At 31.7% G+C, this 23,098-nt stretch overlaps 1 protein-coding gene across 4 annotated transcripts in view; it reads right to left on the reverse strand.

Annotated features, from left to right (window-relative positions):
* The window catches only part of LOC142321615 (vesicle transport protein SFT2B), a 26,399-nt gene continuing 3,301 nt past the window's right edge, over positions 1–23,098 (reverse strand). For all 4 annotated transcript variants that reach the window (XM_075359850.1, XM_075359853.1, XM_075359852.1 and 1 more), the window contains exons 2-5: positions 19,142–19,243; positions 13,845–14,017; positions 5,676–5,793; positions 1–1,928 (exon numbers count right to left, since the gene is read on the reverse strand). In XM_075359850.1, coding sequence (XP_075215965.1) covers positions 1,800–1,928; positions 5,676–5,793; positions 13,845–14,017; positions 19,142–19,213 — 492 coding nt within the window. In that variant the 5' untranslated portion in view covers positions 19,214–19,243 and the 3' untranslated portion in view covers positions 1–1,799. The remainder of the gene's footprint in view (positions 1,929–5,675; positions 5,794–13,844; positions 14,018–19,141; positions 19,244–23,098) is intronic.

The raw sequence follows: 23,098 nt of genomic DNA on the forward strand, positions 1-23,098 counted from the left end.
TTTTCAAGATTATTTACAATTTATTTAAATCTATCTTTTGTAAAGTTTTTTTTAAAATGTCTTCTTAAGGCACAAAACTTAAGAAAAGACCAAAGTTTTTTAGATTTTTTTTACGCATCTATGTACTTTCCTATTATAGTTATAGCAGCATTTATTGCTATCACCAGGAAAGTAAAAACATACAAAATAAAAGTTTAACTACCAGAAGTAAAAAGTTATTAGTTTCTACTACCTGCAGTAAAAAGTTAGTCCAACTACCAATTTACAACCTGTTGCTTTGGTTGTAAGTTGGTAGTTTTTTCATTTCACAAAAAAAATAATCCAAAAGGAAAGTGTTTACATTTTATTTAATTTAATATAAAGTATGACAAATATCTTTGATCATAAAATTGATATATTTTTTAAGTATGAATCAAGTGAAACACACACACATACACACACAAAGATAGAGAGAGGGGGGTGAAGAATTTATCTTAAGTTACTTATATTACTAATGTGAATTAATTTAATTCACTTACATAACTCACAAGGATAAAAAAAATGGAAAAACTTACACAAAGTTTTACATAATTTTATACTTAAACAAAATGTTATTTAGCAATATTTTTAACACCCCTAATAAAACTTATTATAGAAATTCTTTTATAAATAAATAATAGTGTGCAAATTAATTTCAAGAAAGTTAATGAGTCATTCATACATATTCTGTGAAGATAATGATTTCCTCAGTTAATTTGCTTTAATAAAGATGATGTGTTATTTTATGAATATGTTATTTATGGTATGCATTTATATTCAACATCTGATACCAACAAAAATCTATTAAATATACTGAAAAATTGCATTTCTTATACACTTTCTTTAATGTATATAATGAATGGTATCAAAAGTCTGATATTACTTAAAAAAAGTTAATTAAAATCAATAATAAAAATAATTTTATTTTCTAAAAATGAATAATCTTTAATGAAGTAATGTGTTACAATAAGGGTAATCATACAGAGCAAGCTGTGATCCGAATATTAATAATAGGAGAGATATAAATAAGTACAAAACATGATGGGGCTGTAAAGAAGAAATACTAATTTAACTATTTTTTTGTGCCCTTTAGTATACAGTAAGACTATTTAAATTGGGATAAAACAAAAGTACACGCTGAAAGTTACAGGTGCTTTTATTCAAGTTCATTACTGCCAAAGGGCATTCAAAAATTACAAACCTAAAAACAACATACCTAATTGATGACACAGATAGACTGATGGAATACACAATAAAGAAAAGAAACAATGGATAAAGAATCAACAAATTCTGCATTTAGTTCAGAAAATATGTCTATTTTTTAAGCCTCCATTCTTGTATTCTTGTTTTCGGTTGCTCATTGCATTTAATATGAGTTTTCTCTTTAGTGTGTATATATCATTCAAACAATGTTTTTTTTTTTTGTTTTTTTTTTTTTTGATGAAAAAGTGTGACACAGATTCAACCACATGATACAAATAAATGCTTTGTTATCTAATTCTAAAAATTAGTAGTAAAAATTAATATAATTTTGTTATAAATGTTTTAGTAAATTTTCGGTCAGTTTTATGAGAGTAGCTCAGAACTACTTTTAAAATATAAATAATGTTATTTTGATTTCTATAAATAACATAATTAATTTATGTAATATATTAAATTAATGGTAATAATAACAATAATAATCAACAATATAAGTTAGAAGTAATAATATAAGTACATAGTTATTTTTTGGAATGCCTCACATTTCTATGTAAAAAAAAAGTTAAAATATATTTTCTTTATCAAGCAATGCATGTAGTCACTGTCTTTTTAACAGCATCTCGAGCATATGGAATGTATGACAATGAATACCATGTCATAGCTATCCACTGTAGAATAATGAAAAGTAATGCCAAAGGAGCTTTTTTAATCTGAAATAAAAGAAAACATTATTTTTAAATAGGAAAATAACTAATAACATTATTATTATTATTATAATATAAACTAAATTATAATATTATAAACCTCAATTGTTTCCTTGATAAAATTGGTCCTGTTGTTGAATCTCAAGGTCAGGTGGATGCTATCTATTTTGATTATCAAAAAGCATTTGACAAAATGCCCCATTACCTGCTCCAAAAGAAGTTGGCTGAATTTGGGTTCAGCGAGCGTCTTGTCAAGTGGATCTCTTCATACTTGAATAACAGAACTTTTGCTGTTAGGTATGCTGGATGCACTTCCCAAAGAGAATTCTCTGCAATCTCTGGAGTTCCACAGGGTTCCAACCTTGGCCCGTTGCTGTTTCTACTTTTTATAAATGATATTACTGAATCCGTCTCTGTTGGTCTGAGTATGTGTGCCGATGACCTTAAAATATTTCTTCAGATTAAAAGCTTACATGATCACCTTATGTTACAACACAATATTAACCATATTTACCAGTGGGCAATGAGAAATCACATGCCGCTAAATTTCTAAAAAATTAAACATATTCCGTTCTCCCGAAAAACTAACATTGCTTGGTATAATTATACAATAAACTCTCTTCCCATTAATACTGTGAACTCCGTCACCGATCTAGGCATACTCCTTGACTCCAAGCTATACCTTTCTAAACATGCAGACATGATTGTGAGCCGAGCGAAGAGAAATCTTGGTCTGTTGAAATGGATTGCGAGACCTTTTGTTGATCCTCGAACTTGTGTCTTACTCTTCAAGTCACTTGTTCGAAGCCAGCTTGAATATTCCACCTCAACCTGGAATTCTCGAAGAGACTATACATCGATTAACATTAAATCCATTCAGAACAACTTTCTATCTTGGCTGACTCACAAATTTAAACTTCACCATCTTGGAAAGCAACAGCTTCAATTACTACATAATTTACCATCTCTTGTATGTCAAAGAGAATACTTTGATTTACTGTTTTTTCATAAAGCATTACACGGGAGTAATCCTACGGAAAACGAAATACAGTTACGTACACCCGGACGCAATATTCGAAACTTTTGTCCTCTTGCATACTCTACACAACTTATCTCACCCACAGAGAGATGCGCTTTAACTGCTGTAAAAAAATATGATAAAATAGACTTTTTTCAACCGAGGAAGAATTTTGTTTTTGAACTGAGTAGGTTTTACTCCGATATAATATAGATATTAAAAGTATAAAAAACCATAATAGTGGATTACTACAGAACTTCACTAACCCTCTTCTGCTTGACCGTAGTTAAGTTACATACATTAAAACAATTTTCTATTAATAAATAAATAAATATTTTAATAATTAAAATCAATTATATTGTATAACAATGATGTAAATTTCTTTTGTGTCTATTTTACCTGCACATATATATATATATATATATGTGTGTGTGTGTGTGTGTGTGTGTGTGTGTGTGTGTGTGTGTGTGTGTGTGTATGTATGTATATATATATATATATATATATATATATTGACAGTGCTGTATAAGTAACTGAAATTCTAATTAAATGTAATTGGATGAAGGAGAAAAGATGTAAATTTTTGAATTTATAACTAATGTTATTATTATTGTTATTAAACTATATTATTTAATTTTGTTTCCTGAATTATGTGTACATGTTTATCTGTAATCTTGTATTTATGCAAAGACATATAATAATATAATTGTGTAACATAATTAAAACACCAGTATTACTCTTATTTTTATGAACTAATAATTATATGAGCTATGATTATGAACCAATGACTAATAATTATTATGAACTAATGATTAAATTTTGTATTTTTAATTTATATTGAAATTTTTAATTTATATTTAATGTGTATAGATATTTTTTTTATGTACAATTGTGTAATACACAAAGGCTATAGTTAGCTGTCCTATTGCACAAAAAATACAAACAAATAAATAAATTATTATTACTGCCAGAGCAACACAAAAAAGGGTCCTACATATCAAAAGTAAAACACAATTATAAACTGCAAAACTTTCCCAATTGTTTGACACTTCTCTTAGTTTCAGTTCTGTTTTTAAAAAGAAACTAACCCCTCCCAAGAAAAATGTTTTTTTATCAAAATCCATTAATATGCTAAGAAATTGTTTATCACAAGAGGCCAGTGCCCTATTCAAACTATAGCACAGCATCCAATTAACTTTAAAATACACTCATACAGCAAAGTTTGTTAAAACTGATCGACTTTTACAAAACTAGTGGAATGAGTAGTCAAATAAATATAAATTAAGAACAATTCATTAATTTTGATAAAGTAAGTTGATAAGTAAGTTTCTACTTTTTAAAGTAAGGTCCTTATAAAATAAAATAGAAATGAAAAATATGAAGAAAACTAACTTTGAGGATAATTTTGGACTTCAATTTGAATTTTCAACCCTTCAAAATAATAATGTCTCAAGATCTGAGTCCAACAGACTATGCCAACTGCCAAAATTTGTGTGAGCAAATGCTTGCACAGATCACTCTCGAGGCAGCTTTCTTCAGTAGCAATGGGCACATTTTCACGGGGCTGTGAATAAGCAAAATTTCTGCTACTGAGCTGAGAATAACTCCTGAATTATGAAGCATGCCAAACCTCATGAATAAAAATAAAGCTGACATTGTAACTTGTATTTAATTGCATGACACTGTATTAGATTTAATATAAGTAACGTTTTTTTATTTTACTAGTATTAAGTAGATGTGCATTATTGTTAAGATGTTTAAGTTCTCGTGCATGCGATCTGTAATGTAAGAAACTTTGCTGGAAGGGGAAGATAATTATTTTTTCCTCTCCGGCCAGCTAGTAAGTGTGTGGGAGGGCACTCTCACTCTGGACATGGACGAAGCAGTATCAAGAAATTAAGATTGGCGACTGTGTATGCTGTGAATGGCGGGAGATTAATAACGTGGTGAAGAGTCGAATGTGTGTGAAGATGACTTTCTGTCTATGATGTGATGAGCGTCCGGCCAGCATCAAAGGGTGAATCCTAATGTAAAAAGTATTAATTTTAAGATAAATTATGTTAATAAAATTTCTTTGTTCAAACATTCAAATTTCTCAGCGTTGTATTACATTTCATTTAAAACTCAAACATTTCAACATTTTAGTAATTTTACTAACATAATTTTATAAGACCATTTAAAATTTTCATTTTGTATTTGTGTCATTCTTGGCACATCATCGGTGTAGGGTGAAGCGTGGTCAGCCAAGAATGGCGCAATTAAAAGCACTGCTACATTCTCCTAACTAAAGGTGTGCTGTATCACAATTTGGCGTGATAGGCCTGTACTTCTTTGAGGAGGATGATGTGACCATGAACTCAGAATGTTATGACGCAATGTTGTAAAATTTCTGCAGCCCAAAATAAAATGAAAGAGAGATTGTTGAAGAAGAGGGATTGAGAGACCTGTGATTCCAACAGGACAGGGCTACAGCTCACACAGCTTGAACTGCTTAAATTGTCCTGCTGCACCATGTATAAATAATTCTAATTTCTGAAAATTAAATTTATAATCAATTTGATTTTGTACTAAGTGGCATTTAAGGAGGAAAAAATTCTTTATTAACCTGAGAGCTGACAACCTGAGCAAAATCAAATGAATAAATTTCAATATCAAAATAAATAAAACTGGTAACACTTTAAAGCTGATTTTCTTATTTCTTATTTGACTACACATGAGCAAAACATATTACTTACCCATAACGCTGCAAACAGTGTTAAACCAATCATAACAAATACCATAACTGTAGCAATAATTCTTGTTTCTGCAAACATTCTCTTAATTTGGTTGACAGGGCCCATTAAGAAACAAGTACTAAAACAAAAATTGCCGACATATTTAAAGAAAAACAATGTAAGTGATTTTCTGATATTAAATATAGAATATTATAGTTGGTTTTTACACAAACTACATGAAAATGCCTCATAAATCTAAAAATATTAAATACTCTTTTTAAAAGTTATACTAAATTGGTACTCAGATAAAATTTTATAAATTGCAACATCATGCAATGAAACGTTTTGATGCAAAATGAAAGATATACATCTGGTACTGTATCATATTCTTATTGAAAATTCCTATTGTACTTTCTATACTGGTAATATGATTAAGTAAATATTTCTTTTTAAGTTCAGAACTTTTCTTTTTACCTACTGGCTATGGTAGCTTAAGAATTGCAGATAATTAGACAATGCACAATACATTAATAACATACAGCACTAATAATATTGAGCTTACATTTGATTCTATTTCTACTATTTCCAAAAATGATTCATTTAATATATTTTTTGATAGCAAACATATTGAGAAAAAAAAAAATTATTATTGCATGTAAATCCAAATCTATATAATTACATGAAACATTTCAGATCTCTACATTGGATTAATTATAAAAAAAGGTCAAGATCCAGTGAAAATCGCATATACTCAAATTGAACCAATTGCAATACTTTCCTTTCTAGAGCAATAGCGCTAACTAGACAGGAAAGTAAAAGAAAGCTGGAGAGAAACAGTTTAATGAAATTGTAGACACAATAGTTTTAACAATACTTTAAATTAAAAGTAAAAATTAATAACACAGTGAAGTTTTATTATAATCTAGATTACAATGAAATTTATTTTGTCACCACAAGTAAGATAAAAATGTTGTTTAGAATCTCATGAGAAGTACATAATTAACAATAATCCATTGCAAAAATCGCAGATTAATTAATTCATCTAATAATATATAATACTAGAATACGTTAAAAAAGTGATATATAATAAAAAAGGTAGGTAAAAAAAATAAATACCATTGGGAGTAAGTAAATAAAACTCAAACTTTTTTGTTCAATTTTCTATATATAATATCACTAAAGTATCAAATGATTACACTCACCGCATGACACCCAAAACATCAAGATATGCATGAAAGTAAAAAAAAAAAAAATCAAACAATGAAACTATTGAAATCAAAAGTAAATGAAAAACTCAATTTCTAAAAGAAGTTTGAAAGCACTTTGAAACATTATAAATAAGCATTATACTATTTATTATATAATGCTTAATTTTTCAATCAATAATAATATTTTTATCATGTTAACAACATAATTTGTCAAAGACAAGCAGTAATGCTTTAAACATTTTTTCTTATTTCATCACATTTACCACTGTATAATACTGAACTTTTAACCTTGTAAACTTTGCTGAAGATGGCTTAGAAAATGTTAAATAATTTTATAAAAAGTTTAAACAGTACAATGACTGAAAATGAATTTGAAGGTACTGATATCCTCTATAGGAAAGCACCTACAGCAATTACAGGTCATTACTAGAACATTAGACATCAATCAGGTAAATTTCATTTATTTTATCTGTCATTACAATCCTTTTGTAATTATGTTCGAATTCCTTCACTGCCTCATCTTTTTAGACAATTTAAATGAATAAGGAAACTCAACTAAAACTCAAAAAGGACTCCAAAAATGAATGAAGTAGAAAATAAGTCGCTTAAAAAATAATCCTTTACAATCAACTGACATACAGAACAGTACTATAATATCAGTTAACTGACCATCACTTATAAATAGGCAGCACACCTGTGTACTTCTTAGGGATCAGTTTGATTTGACCAACATAGTTTAGAGAGAATTAAATATGCACATTTTTCTTAAAGGCAGTAAAATAGTCTTTAAGAAAGAATTTATTTCATGTTGTAATGTCAATGCACTGATTATTAGTTCATAAATAATGGACCCTTTTTATTATCATAATACAGCTAAAAATAGATTATCATCATGACAGTTCTACATCTATAATCCAAACTGTCCATTCAATGTGTATGAATATTGCTTGCTGGGGAATGATGTGTTTGAACAATGCAGTTTACTAGGGGAGATCAGCAGACAGTCACAAAAATCAACTGGTAGGGGACACTTTCAACACTAAGAACTTGCTGTGGTGTGGAGAGTGGGCAACTGCATCCTCTATGAGGCGATAACCAGGACAGGATTTGCCTGATTTAATCAAGGTGACATCCCCCCCTTTTAACAGGCAAGCGTTCAGACCTCCTACAGTAATGTAATTTTGACTGCATGCACCAGAAGTCCTGTAAGATGAAACCCTTTCAGATCTTAGCATGATAATGTGCGCTAGTCCTTCTCAAGGTAGCAAACAGAAAACCCCCATTCAGCATTCAGCCTGCGTGTTTTGGCTTCTTTTCAAGTCCAGCTTTCTTTTCTTTCCCAGCTCCAAATGGCAGAAGTAGAGAGAGCTCTGTATTGCCCTTGACAAGGACATTTTGGGAGACTGCTACATAATTGTAATCAAAATATTTGGTCGGCAACTTTCCATCCTTGATAGGGCAACTCTTGCAAGTTGCGCAAAGGTTCTCTTTCCACCATGCGGCGACAAAATTTGCAAGGAAATAGTTGCTGTTGATATCTCAGTTGTCAGAAGAACTCATGGTGGCCAACAAGAGTACCAAATGTGAAAAGAGTTCTGGCCTAGTTGGTGTATCACAGGAGCCAGTAGAGTTTGTAAGGCTTGCAGAGCTCCATGGTATATAGTTGATGCTTTCAATCACATCATCACCCAGGAATGGATTCTGGAGTCCTGGAAGACTGCCCAGCTAATTCTCCTCAAAAAGGAGATGAGGCAAGGTTGCAATCCAACATCCTTTAGGCCAATTTAATTGCTGGCCTCCTGAAGGCCACTTTGAGCTCAAGGCATTCGTGAATGATGCCGTTATTATGTTCGACATTAAAAATGCTTTCAATAGTACAACTCGGAGGAATTGTAGGAGTAATTAAAAGAATTGGCTTCAATCCACACCTGAGGAGGACTATCCAGTATTATCTCTCTGAAAGGTAGGTGACAGACAATTTTCCTGAGGGAAGGCGTGAATGAAGATGAGTTGTGTTCCTAGACCCAATATCTTGGAACATTGCTTATGATGAAGTTCTGTCTGTCGTGCTTCCTGAAGGGGCAGCCCTGACCAGGGCTGCCAATGACTTGTCTCTGATCACGACAGCCAAGTCAGGATGGATAGTGGTGATAGACATTGGCAACGTGGTGATAAACAAAATCTCTCACACTTGCAGGATATCTGGCTGCAGCTTTCGCCTGAGAAGACCTAAACAGTTATGGTCTCTGGCAGGTGGAAGCTCATTCACTCCAATTTTACTTAGAGTTGGACACATGGTCATCCTCTCCTGGTCTTAACCTTGATAGGTTATAATGAACCTGATTACCTTGAGCAGTAATCTACCTTTCCGTCACTACCCACCGGTCATGTCAGTGCAGTTTCAGTGTTCTTGCTGACATAGTGTATATATGGAGTGTTTTTGTTTGCCCTTGGATTACCATTGTACTCTGCACAACTATACATAACAACTGAATCTCGGTTTTAGAAATCAGTTATTTTCAATTTTTTGTGATTTTTGTATAAGTAATATTGTACTTGTATTGAAAATGTCAGAATGTGATCAAGAACAGACATGGCAGTGTTTGGAAAGTGAAAGTGTAATTAATATCAAAGACCCAGATTGAAGATTTTGTTGAAGATATAGTTCAGGATAGTGATACCGAGAATGCTCATGAGGTAGAATAGAAGAAGAAAGTACTCCTGTAGAAGAGCAAAGTCCTCAATCTCACCTTGATAGAGTGAATTCTATATTGGTAGGCAAATAAGTCAGAACTACCTTGCTGGTATTTAGAACCCCAGGTGCCACCTACATCACAAACACTATGTTTCAATATTATACCTGCTTTTCATAAGCCTGGATATCACAAGGTGATGCTAAGAGTGTGAAAACACTGGTCTGATTGATGGTGTAATGATACAGCAAGCTGTTGAATCCAGAAACATATACATTAAGATAATAAAGAATAAATTTGTATGGGAAAGGGATGTAAAACCTATTGATGAAGTGGAGATAAAATGCTCTAGTATCTGCATCTAACTTTTATACCACTAAGTTAGAAGTATATGTGGGCAAAGAGTCACAGGGTCCTGTTTAAGTAAGAACTGTGACAAAAGATCTTGTATATCACCTTGTAGAACCAGTTATCGGCTCACACAGGAACATAACAGCCAACAATTTCTTTTCCTCAGTTCCTTTAGCTAAGATGCTCTTAAAAGAGAAATTGCTGCTGTATGTAGGAACTTTGAAAAAACATGCCCCAGAATCCTGCATGTTTCCTGCGTGATTAAGATAAGGAGCCCAAATCAAGCCTTTTTGGGTTCCAAAAAACATGTACTCTTGTGTCATATGTACCAGAGAAGAAAAGGGCAGTTTGTGCTATATCAACTATGCATTACACTAGTGCACTTGATGCCAACACCGAAAAGACAAGAAACCATTAATCATCTCTACATACAATAATACAAAATATGGTGTCAATATTTTGGATAAAATGTGTAGGCATTATGACGTATCGAGAAATTCCTGTAGGTGGCCACTGACATTATTTTTTCACATAATGAATGTAGTAGGAGGAGTTTACTCCTGCTATATTCATTAAACATTTTTAGAGCAAATAAAAACTACTGATGTCAATTTCAAAGAGTTTCTGCAGGACTTGGCTTTTGACTTGTTGAAGCCAGTGATACACAGGCATATAGCCTTTGAGTCGATACCAAAGGAGATCAAATACAGAGGTAAACTTTTGCTTGGAACTAAAGAAGCTTCACCAGCTCTACCAAAAACTGCAGACTTAGAAAGGTGTTTTCTTTGTGGATGAGCTCATAACAGATTGAACAGGCAGAAAATAATATTTTTATAAATATATAAAAATCCCTGACTTTTCCTTGATGCTGAATCCATAATTAAAGCAGGTCCAGCCGCAAAAAGAACATAAAAAAATTAATAAAAAATATCTCTTTCCCATGATAAAATTCATTTAAAAACTATGTAAATGGTCATAATACAAGGATTTTTCAATAATTAAACATAAATACTTGTGAAAGCAGAACAGTTGGTAAGGGTTATGATACTTTCAGAATAGTACAATTATAGCCCTGCAATGACTTCTGAGCTATACGAGTAAAAGCATCATATAAAGCCATATGAGTAAAAGCATCATATAAAGCTATATGAGGAAAATCATCATATAAAGCTATATGAGGAAAATTGTTTTGTTTATAATCTCATTTTGTGATGGTGAGTTCTCTTGATATTAATGAATAAGTTGAACAGCATCCAGTGATCTATTTTTTGCTTTCCAAAGCTGAAATACCAATTATCATTTACTCTTGTATGACCAAACAATATTGACAAAGTTGTATGAACTGCAGACATTTTTACAAGCGGGTAGAAATATTTAAAAGCAGTTGAACTTCAATAATTGGAGAGCACTGTACTGGAATTCCAACTGATGTTTCAATTCCAGTGCTGGAAACTCCCACAGACTCTATCATTTAAGAAGAACAATGTATTACAGTTGAGATTATAGCTAAAAAATTATAAGTCTCAGTACAATCTGTAACATTATCACCAACAAGGTCAAAAACTGTAAAACAAGCGTAAGATGAGTTCCAAAAGCATTGAGAGACTACCATAAGAAGACAAGACTTCTCATTTGTACAGAGCTGAAACAATGGTATCAGCAGGAAGGAGATGCTTTTTTGCATAGTATTTTAACCTGTGATGAGACATGAATTCAGCACTAATAACAAGAATCAAAAAGATGGACATGGATTGGAAGCACACAAGTTCATCTATCAAGAAGACAATGTTTTAGGATGCAAAAGGCCTGGTTTTTGTTGATTTTCTAGAAAATTAGTGAGCAATAAATAAACAGTGCACTCTGTTGTGACATGCTTATGAAAAAAGTGAAGACAACAGTGTTAAAAAATGCCCTGGATCTGCACAAAAACCCATTCTGCTTCATGATAATGCCTGGCCTCATACATCTCAGGTATCTTGAGAAACCATCGACAACTTACATTGGGAAGAACTACTTCAACCCCCATATAGTCCTGACTTTACCCCATCAGATTTTCACTTGTTTGATTCACTCAAGAAGACATGGTAAAACGTTTAAGGGCAAAGATGATGTCAAAGAAAATATACTAAATTGGCTCTGACATAAAGGCAAAGAATTCTTTGCTCATTACAATCAATAGATGATTCAGAGATGGCACATGTGTATTAATGTTGCTGGAGATATGTTTTTTCCTTTTTCCTGGGCACTCAACAAAGTGTCATCATCAGCACCCGGACATGATATTTATACATTAAACAAATAAATATTAAAAATTAACTTAAAACTAAACAATAGTAACATACACACAGAATATAGATGGAAAACGCCTACAATGTATGTTAAAGGCGAAATAAAACCATAACAAAATATTAGATTAAAAATGTAAGTTAAAAGAGCAAAATTATCATCTGGCATATGCCAAATGGCAAAAAAGATGTGAATAATTAAATTTTTAAATCCAGATGAATGTGAATGAATATGCTTTAGGAAATCATAAGACAATCGATAACATCCATACAGTATTGTCTAAGATATTTCAGATATTAGCCCCTAGTTTAAACTTCCAACACAATGCCGAATAACACATACAGTCCATGAGGAAGTAGTGTATTGTTAGTTGACAGTCACAGCCAACACAAATGAGTGCATTGGTCTGAGTCATGATATACCCATGTGTGTGCCCAACAGCAAATAATAACCTCCTATCAATGGTTATTCCTGCAAAATATTCCTGCATAATTGTCACACCAATTACTGTGTCACCGTGGAGAGTTCCACGGTGACACAGTAATTGGTGTGACAAAACCCTTACATTGGCAGCAGCATCTGGGGTTTGGTATATATGGTTGCACACGAACAGAAAGGTAACCAATCTTTATTCAGTCAGAATGGAAAAAGTCAGAAACAGCCATGGTGTTGGTACATCAACACCATTCTCCCTTCTCATAATCCTCTACACAGACGTGACTGACTATGATGTCAACTCTTCTGCAATTACAGGTAACTCAACATCAGCCAAGTTATGGCAAAGGTCACTTACTCCTTTCTAATATTTAGCATGTTATGGGGTTCCACTATCACTCGGTCTGTCCCTATAATACTTAAGGTCTAGAATTTTTTGACACTGCTCTTCAATACAGACTTCAATTAGACACCATTGGTAAGTTTCTTTATCGGTTTCGCAAACCACAAGCTGTTCCAATGCATTTATTACTCAGAAAGGGAGAAACCTTAGCAAAGGATTTACCTTCCTTGTTGTACCTAATCACAAGAAACCTTATGCAAGAATATTTAACATATTCCGGAACATTTCTCATTTCCTTATCACTGGATACATCTATGGCTGGCAAGATTGGTGAAAGTTTCTTCAAACCCCCATTTTTATTGATTTTTTCAAATGAAGGTAGTAATGCCTAACTCAGATTGCAGCAGTTACTGATATTTTTAATATCATCTACTAGAGGAACTTGCAATACAAAAAATGAAAATCTGCTAGCTCTCTATAAACACGTTAAAAATATTAAAAAGGGCTTGCCTCCACCACAGATTAATGAAGACATCCTCCATCACAGTTTGGAGGTTTATAGAAAATTACACAGTCCACAAATCTTGAGTTCAATTTCCAGTAGGAAGTTGGCATTTTTATATTAATCATAAATAAACAAAAAAAAAGAAAAGAAAATGAATTACATGTATTACTTTACTTCTGCCTAATGTAGAAATAAAGAAAAATTAACTAAAGTTTTATCAGAACTACAATTTTTTTCCTGTTTCACACTCACTGATTGATTGATCATTAAAAAATATATATATATATATTTTTAAATTGAATTGTTTAAAAATTATACTTTAAAAGAAATGAATATTAAAGCAGTATAATTTAATTTACTTTCACTTACCTGAGCATAGAAATGATATTTCCAAGAGTGTAAAAGAGAGCAAAATGTGCCAGAGGCTTACCAATAAATAACGATAAAGATCCCAAGAAAGACACAAATATACCAAGAATAAAACATATTATAAAAGCTTTTAGTCTTGTTGACCAACTTAGACTGTTTTCTGAAATAAAACCCTGAAAAATAAAATTGTTATAATTATAAATAAAAAAAGTTTTTTTTTTAATGGTGGAACTTTATGCCTAAAAGTTTCTTATTTATAATCAAGGGCTGGGAAAAATTGGAATTCAAAGAATTCAATGTATATTTGAGCTGACATTTGTAATTTAGAAATTTTAATATTTGTTTAATATTATTTAACATTATAAAATACCACATAGCCAAAATTACATGTTTATGCAATGGATTTTGTGCACATCTTATAATGTATCATTTTATTGTTAGCTGATACGTATTACCTTTTTTTGGAAAATAGCAAGCATGTAATCTGAAAATATTTTACTAATATTTAAAAGGGAGTTTCATGCCGTCAGGGACCGAAATGTGGAGTGCCCACTGCCTCATTGCAGAGGGGTGACACCCAGATGCTCAGGAGCCCCCTCAGCCACAGACCTATCCGCCCCGGCACCCTCCAATGTCTGATTTTCTGGCAGGACACTTCATAAATGTGTAGCTTATCCATCACCTTCTTAACATAGCTCTCAACTGCTTTCTATTCTTTAAATCCTTTTAGCTTTTATGCTTTGTGTGTCCTCTGGACAGAACATATCTTCCAAGCCTACATAATTAACCCCCTTTACATCCTGGGGTCCGGGGTTCAAATCCTGGTCAGTCATGGCATTTTCACACACGCTACAAATCATTCATCTCATCCTCTGAAGAATGCCTAACGGTGGATCCAGAGGTTAAAAAAAAACCCACCGGGTTGGTCTAGTGGTTAACGCGTCTTAACAAATCAGCTGATTTGGAAGTCGAGAGTTACAACGTTCAAGTCCTAGTAAAGCCAGATATTTTTACATGGATTTGAATACTAGATCGTGGATACCGGTGTTCTTTGGTGGTTGGGTTTCAATTAACCACACATCTCAGGTACGGTCGAACTGAGAATGTACAAGACTACACTTCATTTACACTCATACATATCATCCTCATTCATCCTCTGAAGAATTATCTAAACGGTAGTTACCGGAGGCTAAACAGGAAAAAGAAAGAAAGAAAGAGGTTAAAAAAAAAACCTACATATTTAACATCTTCCTGTGTTCTTCATCAAAGCACAGACAACAGAAATGAATATGGTTATGAGTCTCTTCCTCATTGCAGTCAGGACAACAATCCATGTGGTCCAGGCCGTGTTTATAGATACACCCTAAAACGGCCATGACCTGCCAGGAACTGTGTTAAACTGTATCCCAGCGAGCCATGGGTCCTCCTACACCAACTCTCAATGTCACTTATAAGGCGATGAGTCCACCGACCTTTAGTGGCTTGGTCCCAATGTCCCTGCCAAGTCTCCATTAATTCTTCTGTTATCTGAGATATTATGTGCGTTCTTCTCTTAATGGCAGGGATCTCTGCTCCCAGAGCCTCATCTTCTGCAAAATCACCAAATCTATCGACACTGCATCTCTCTTTTTTTTCCTGTTTAACCTCCGGGAATTACCATTCATGTATTACTTCAGAGAATGATATGTATGAGTGTAAACTAGGTGTAGTCTTGTATAGTCTCAGTTTGACCATTCCTGAGATGTGTGGTTAACTGAAACCGAACCACCAAAGAACACCGATAACTATGATCTATTATTCAAATCCATATAAAAATAACTGCCTTTACTAGGACTAGAACACTGGAACTCTCAACTTCCAAATCTGCTGATTTGGGAAGACACATTCACCACTAGGCCAACCCAATGGTTATCAACATTGCACCCACCAGGACTTCAGCTGCCTCCTTAGAGACTGTTCTATTCGCTGCTCTGATTCACAGAAAACATAGTCTATAAACTGAAACTAGTCTTCCACGATATTTTGAAAATCTCATTACATCAGCCCAAAGCTTTGTCCCGTACAGCATTGAAGTATACATCACTCTTGCTAATAATTTCCTCCAATGTCCACCAGTATTACGTAGGAGGTCGGCTATTAATCTCGCAGTCCTTTTGGCTTTATTATCTGCTTCTACTGCTTGTGTAATAAATCTTAACCTGGTATCCATCCATATGCCAAAGTGCTTTCTTGCCGGCCTCGACACATTCTCCTATCCTCTAATGTTATTTTGAGGATCGGTCCCTTCTCAGCCGCAGAGATCGCTACCATCTCCACCTTATCAGGAGCATGTGTAAGTCCCACCTCCACCATCAATCCTTTATTATCATGTATGCTTCTCAACAATATTGGACATTCAAAAAACGAAAAAAAATAAATAAGGATGAAAACTGTACTTGGTTAATTTTATAATAAATAACTACATTATAAAATGGTAATAATAACTATTTTTATTTAAAAAAATATTATCACTGAAATCCTTACTGGTTTTGACATAACTTAAAATCAAAAAATTACAGTATGTTGAATGAATTTTTACATGCAAGGCTATCGTTTTTCCCATCTGTTAAAACCTATGCATAGCCTAAAGAAAGAGAATCATCATAGAATAATTACTGAATAAGTAAAAATATAATGAATATTACTAAAATAAAACAATAGCTAACAAGTTTATGAATACTAATTATTATATGAGCAGAATTCCATATTCAAATTATTTCCACACCAAGAATAAACTACTTGTAGGTGTCATATACATCAAATGTAAAACTCAATGAATTATGTTTATACATCAGAGAAAATACGTAAAACAAAACAAAAAAATAATTATAAAACTGACAAAAAAAATCACTAAACAATAAAAAATAAAAAACATTTTTCAATTCTTTGAATTTTACTTTCTGAAATCAGGAATAAACTAAAAAATAAATATGAATAACCTCTTAATTATTAATCTGGCTTTCTGAAGTAAAAATTAAGAATTGAAAAATTACTATTTTTACTTATTGGTGTGTTATGTTTTTAATCACTTTAATTTTATTTAAAATATATAAAAGGCATATAAAAATAAAATAAAAAACAAAAAACACATTGTTCAGAAACACAAATGTATGAAACCCACATCGTGACAAAAATAATAAAAGAAATGCCAATATATTAAGCTATGCCCTTATGCTAAAAAAAAAAAACAATAATAACCAATGTTCATGAAAAAATATAAAAACAATGAAAACTACATACAAATTAATCACATAAATCATGTGTTTTTCTGTTTAAAACTCCTGCATTAAAATTATCCAGAAAAAAATAAAGAGATGTTAGAGGAATATTTAAAAAAAAAAATTAAAAAGAATCATCTAAATTGGTTTGTTTAGTGAAAAGTAAGGTTTGAACAAACATAAAAAAAATTCAGATTTACTAAAAATCTCCTAGAAACCAGACTTTGGATAAAGTCCCATTTTTCTCACTGTTTAACTTCACAGGCACCTTATACGAAAACTATTTCACAGTACTCCAACAAAGCTGAAGAATTTTCCGTTATTAAAAGTGAAAATGGAACAGAAAAATAACAAATGACAATTAAAAGATTAATGTAGGAAACAGTTTCTCTAATGAATACATAATAACTCAACTGACTTTTGATTAGATATAAAGTCCTCAAAAATTAAACAAAGATAAATAAATGTATTAGAAAAGAAATTGTTGCAGGATTTGACTAGAAGGATCAAAGGAAAACATGCCAAAATCTTAGAACTAAATTACAAAATAAACAATTGATTATAAAATAGAAAAGTAACAGTTAAATTTTTTGATTTTATTTTAAATAAATTTGTAGGAAGACCATTTTATTACATCTTCAGAGAATGATATTATGCTTCAGATGGGAGTATAGGTAAGCATAAAAGATAACTGACAACATGTCTAATCTTTTATTAAGATTCAAAGCAAAATAAACAATAAGATCAAAGGTCAAAGAGCTTCTTAATAGTAATTTGCATTTTATACCTTAAAGTGAGGTTTGTATTTTCTGTTAATGTTTGCTAAGAAATAAATTTAAACAAATGTAAGTACTCGTTTGGTATAATAAGTAAGATTTTATCTATAATAATATGAAAGAAGACTGAATGGTTTAACTAAAATAAACAAAATTAAAAAGATATCTTTTGTCACCTATGCTCTCTAAAATATTTTCTTATAACTGAGACATGGACTTTTGAAGCTTTGCCAATATGATTTTTTATCGAGAAATCTTAAAAGCCTATTTTTCAAGGTTCACTCTTTCAAATAATTTAGAAAATATGGACAATACTGAAGCTGACCTATAATTTTGTACATTAAATCTGTACATAACATCTAGAACATCTTTTACAATTGTGGCAGAAATGTTATCAATAAATGCTTATTACCTATATTCAAAATACTAGTTTTAACTTCTGTTGAAATTGATCAATCTTGTTTAAAATACCAGAAAAGAATTTATTATATTTCTCTGTTACTACACCAGATATTAGATTATGAAAGTAGAGTCCTTTTGTATGTTTGATGAAGTTATCAGATCTAGTTCCAAATCTGCTTTTGAAAAATGTGTGAAAAATTTCACACATAGTTTTCACTTTATTGTTTGAATTAGGTATTAAATTATCTAATAATTATTATATTATTAATATGCTATTATTAATAATTTTGGGTTATTAAATAAACTAAATTTTTAACAATTCCCATATATTCCTTCATATACACCCAAATTTTATAATTTTTTCGGTAATACATGTTTTTTTTTTTATGTTAAACTTTATCTTTTTATTAAAAGGATCTTAAAAGGCCTTTTACAAAAACATTTAAGTTTTTCATGAAACCTAATTTTGTTATTAATTTCCAGATTTGTTTCAGACAATAAAGTTATAACCGATTCAAATTTCTAACTGAATCTACTGATCATTCAAATGAAATAAAAGTAGAAATTATCTAATTTCATGATTTTATCAATAAATGATGCTACTGCAAATTGATAGCTGTGATTTGGAAGATTGTAATCTACACAAAAATTTGAAATTTTTTTTATATCTACTGGAGACACAGATCAAAGTACTTTAAACACAACACACAACTTAAAATTTTTATTGAAACAGGTGATATTGCAGCATATTTTCCTTATTCATTATGAACAGATAGAATTCATAATTAATGTATAAGGTAATGTGGAAATCTTATAAAATCTAAATCAAAATTCTATAAAAAAATGGAAGCTATTTACTTACAGGAACTATTCCGGTTGTACTATCATCATCCCTAGTTTCATCTCCATTTAAAAATTTACGTAGCTTATCCATTTTCAAAATTTAATACAATACTAGATTATTCTGAAAACACAAAAAAAAAATTGAAATAGTTATTAAATTTAAGTTTTATAATACATATATTTTTAACCTTATACTTTAATCAGTTTTTGAAGACACAATTTATAAAAGCTGATATAAATGCAGTAAACACTTTTAACTAATTAAGCCGTGAGGGTTAAAAATTCATTATTTATGTTATCTTGAGTTTGGCTAAATTTTTATTAAAGTTAATAAGAATATATCAATGATGATCTTAGAAAAAGTATCACAGCAAATTCTTATTTTTTCATTACTAAAATATACTAACACTTGATGTTTACTTTTATTCAGTAGTTTTATGCAAAATGGAAACTGTGGTACAGCTTTTATTTTCTGTAAAATCCATATAAACTTATCCTCAATTAAATAGCTAGCTCACATGTTTGCCAGAACAAAATTATCCCCTAACCTCAACGGTCACTTTCCAGATGCATAGCAGTTGTAAAAAGTTATCAAAAAAATTTAATTTAAAAAAATACTATGGCCAGATATAATACTGTTAAAACAGATCTGAAAACAAGATTTAGATCTGTTAAAAACTAAAAAAACATGACTGCAAAAAAAAAAAATAGGATGTCCAGCCAGTACAGTTCATTAAATGACAGTGTAATGTAGAAGTGCAGAGCCCCTAAATTTCAGACAATTACCATTAGATCCATGAAGGCTTTATGCCAATATGACCGAGTCCCTCAAACATTATGCATCACAAGGTGAACGTTTTGAACATTATTAGACTTAACTTCATTTTTGTATAAATGACCACAAACAGAAACATTTTACTGAGCTTTATGTAACTCTACAGTTGAGAGGGCGAGTTGCCCTTTGTTCTCTCACAATGCTAAGTGGAGCAGCTGTTTTATGCATTAACTGATAAATAGGTCTCGGACAGTTGCCAGTAAAAACAGGTGAAATAGTTCCTATTTGGTTTATCAGTGTCAACTGGCATTATACTAGAGGTAATGAATGCACCATCATTCATATTATCAAGTAAATTGCCACATTCATTCTCATAATCCTCATAATTTGCAACAACTTGTGCTTGCGTTTTATGAGCAGTAGAAAAGGGTGATTTGCAATCATTAATGAAGCAGATAATGCACTAATAGAAAATTGCAGATCTCTTGCATTCTGCATTGTAAGACAATCAACATGTGTATTCACAGCGACAAGTCTGTTGCAAAACGCATCAACATTGACATTCCTTTTTCACAAGCTACAAATCCTTTTGGCCTCCTCGAACAGGAGTCAAAGAAACAGAAATGAGCATTATTTTAAATATAGCATGAGTACTGATTTTGACAGGTCATGATCTCACGCTTATGGCTCTGGAAGAAATGCTTGATACCTGATTTTATACTGCTAAAGTAGCCCTCTGGTATTCTTCAGGCAAAGTAGGCTTGATAAATCCATCAACTACATATGGTTGAACTTGCATGTCAAATGCATGTTCACTGGCAGTCACATGAGACAACAATTCTTCGGTATTCAGATAGTCTGGCCTATCTACCAAGTGCATCAAGTATTGCAAGAAGTAACTGTCATCAGCTAACAAAACTTTGTCCAATTCTGATGATGATCATTCAGGCAGCAGCTTCAATGCCAAATACACAATGGTGGTAGCAGCATTCGCTAAACACTGGGTACCCTGCAATTCTGCTCCAAATCAATCGCTACCTTGGTTAAAATGCCCACATACTATAAACACACCATTGCTTATATCTTGAAAATGACATTGTTCATTTCATTCGATATATTGATTTTGCTATGTGGTGACTGATTGCAAGATTGTTTTGTTTATTTTGTTACTGTTCATTCTGAAATCAACTCGCATGTTAGAGTACAAATGATTATTATGCAGCAGCCATGATTCCAACACTGGGTCATACATCTAAATCAGTTCAGCTGTTTCACTGCTATGGTGAAGCAACCATACACGTGTGCTCACACAGGCACACACACACAAATAAATACACTATGCTCCTTTTTGGCCAGTCGTGTAAAATACTATATATAGGTATATATTAGAGTGGTCCAAATAGGGCAAAATTTTTGTCGAAAAACGTGTACCCCCTGATTTAAAAGTACTCTCAAAAACAAAATTTTTGACGCGTTGATGAACCCTTTCCGTTCGAAAAAAGTCATCCCCCACTCCACTTGAATTTTAAAGGGGATTTAACATGGGTTTTAGGTTATTTTCAAGTTGTGACGATATAGCGCTAGCATGTTTCATCACAAAACTTCAAAAATAACGTATATATGGGTTTTTGGAGTCGGAGAACACGAATTTGAAGTCAAAAACTTATTTTGACACATTGTAACTGTCAAAATCGCTGTCAATCAATTGACAACTAGCGTTCTTATGAAGGAAAATCAATGTTAGACATTACAAACAAAGTTAATTAGGGTTTTTGGGGTCGGAGAACACGAATTTGAAGTAAAAAAACTCATTTTGGCTAGGTACGCTAGCTCTTTTTGATGAAGACATCTCAACTGAATTAAAACTGAAAATGGTTGAAAAACTAGCAATTTCGGGTGAAACTTATGAAAATTTATTATCTGCGACAGATTGTGATTATGATAACAAACCTGCTCACACAAAACTAAAAATGTTAACAAATTGTTAAACAAAGAAATCTACTTTTTTGTCAACACGGAGTCCTTGAATTTTTTTAAACGATTCGAACTTGCGACTAGCTTTCTAGAAATTGATCCATGTAAGTGGAGCGAAAACGAAGATTATTTGGCTGAATTGTGTTAAAAATCTAAAGGTCGTCAATGACTGCTCAGAAAGAATGGTTAAGTTGGTGAAAGAATTTAGATGTAAATTCACGAGAGATGAAAGTCAATTGCAATATATACTACAAATTGTAAATGATCATCGCAAAAAACATCCAAATGTAGATATGTAATGTAATATAATAATAGAAATAGAAATCATAAAATTTTAACAACATTATTTGAATAATTATATTCATGAATATAAAATTTTTAAAATAAAATGAGAGTTGATCTTTTGAATCTATCCTTCAGATTTTTTTTAAGTGACAACGAAACATGCAAGCGCTATATCGTAACGACTTGAAAATAACCTAAAACCCATGTTAAATCCCCTTTAAAATTCAAGTGGAGTGGGGGATGACTTTTTTCGAACGGAAACGGTTCATCAACGTGTCAAAAATTTTGTTTTTGAGAGTACTTTTAAATCAGGGGTTGCACGTTTTTCGACAAAAATTTTGCCCTATTTGGACCACTCTAGTATATATAATAAATAGCCCCTTAAATACATTCTTCCTTTTAATTACACAGAGACACACACACACACATACATATGCACACACCCACCCTAAGTAAAATAGAATAGAATAGAAATAGTAAAAAAAATAAAGTTATTGTACTATTAATTTTTGATACTTTGAATTTATATATATATAATATTAGTAGTAGTAACATTATATATATAAATATGGGGAAAGCCCACAATGATTAATTTTATCACAAATTCTCCAAACTACAAAACAGCAGAACTTTAGCACAGATATTCCAATATACTGCAATAATTTTTTGATTAATAAGTCCAAAGTTGTAGAATTGGAACAGAAACCAATTTTTCAATGTTCCATGTAAGATGCACACTGAAATTTGTCAGAAATATTTACTCTAGAGTTGTATTAACTCAGCTAAGAAATTTTCCTTAAAGCCATCCCAAAGAGAGTTAAAACTGTATTCTACAATCCAGTGATTCTCAGTATATTTAGCTCCATAATCCCCCAAAAAAAAAATAATGAATATTTTGCGACCCCCCAACCCAACCCAACGAAACCTAGTTAAAACTATTTA

The sequence above is a fragment of the Lycorma delicatula genome, chromosome 3 (genome assembly GCF_047948215.1).
Source record: "Lycorma delicatula isolate Av1 chromosome 3, ASM4794821v1, whole genome shotgun sequence".
Lineage (NCBI taxonomy): Eukaryota > Metazoa > Arthropoda > Insecta > Hemiptera > Fulgoridae > Lycorma > Lycorma delicatula.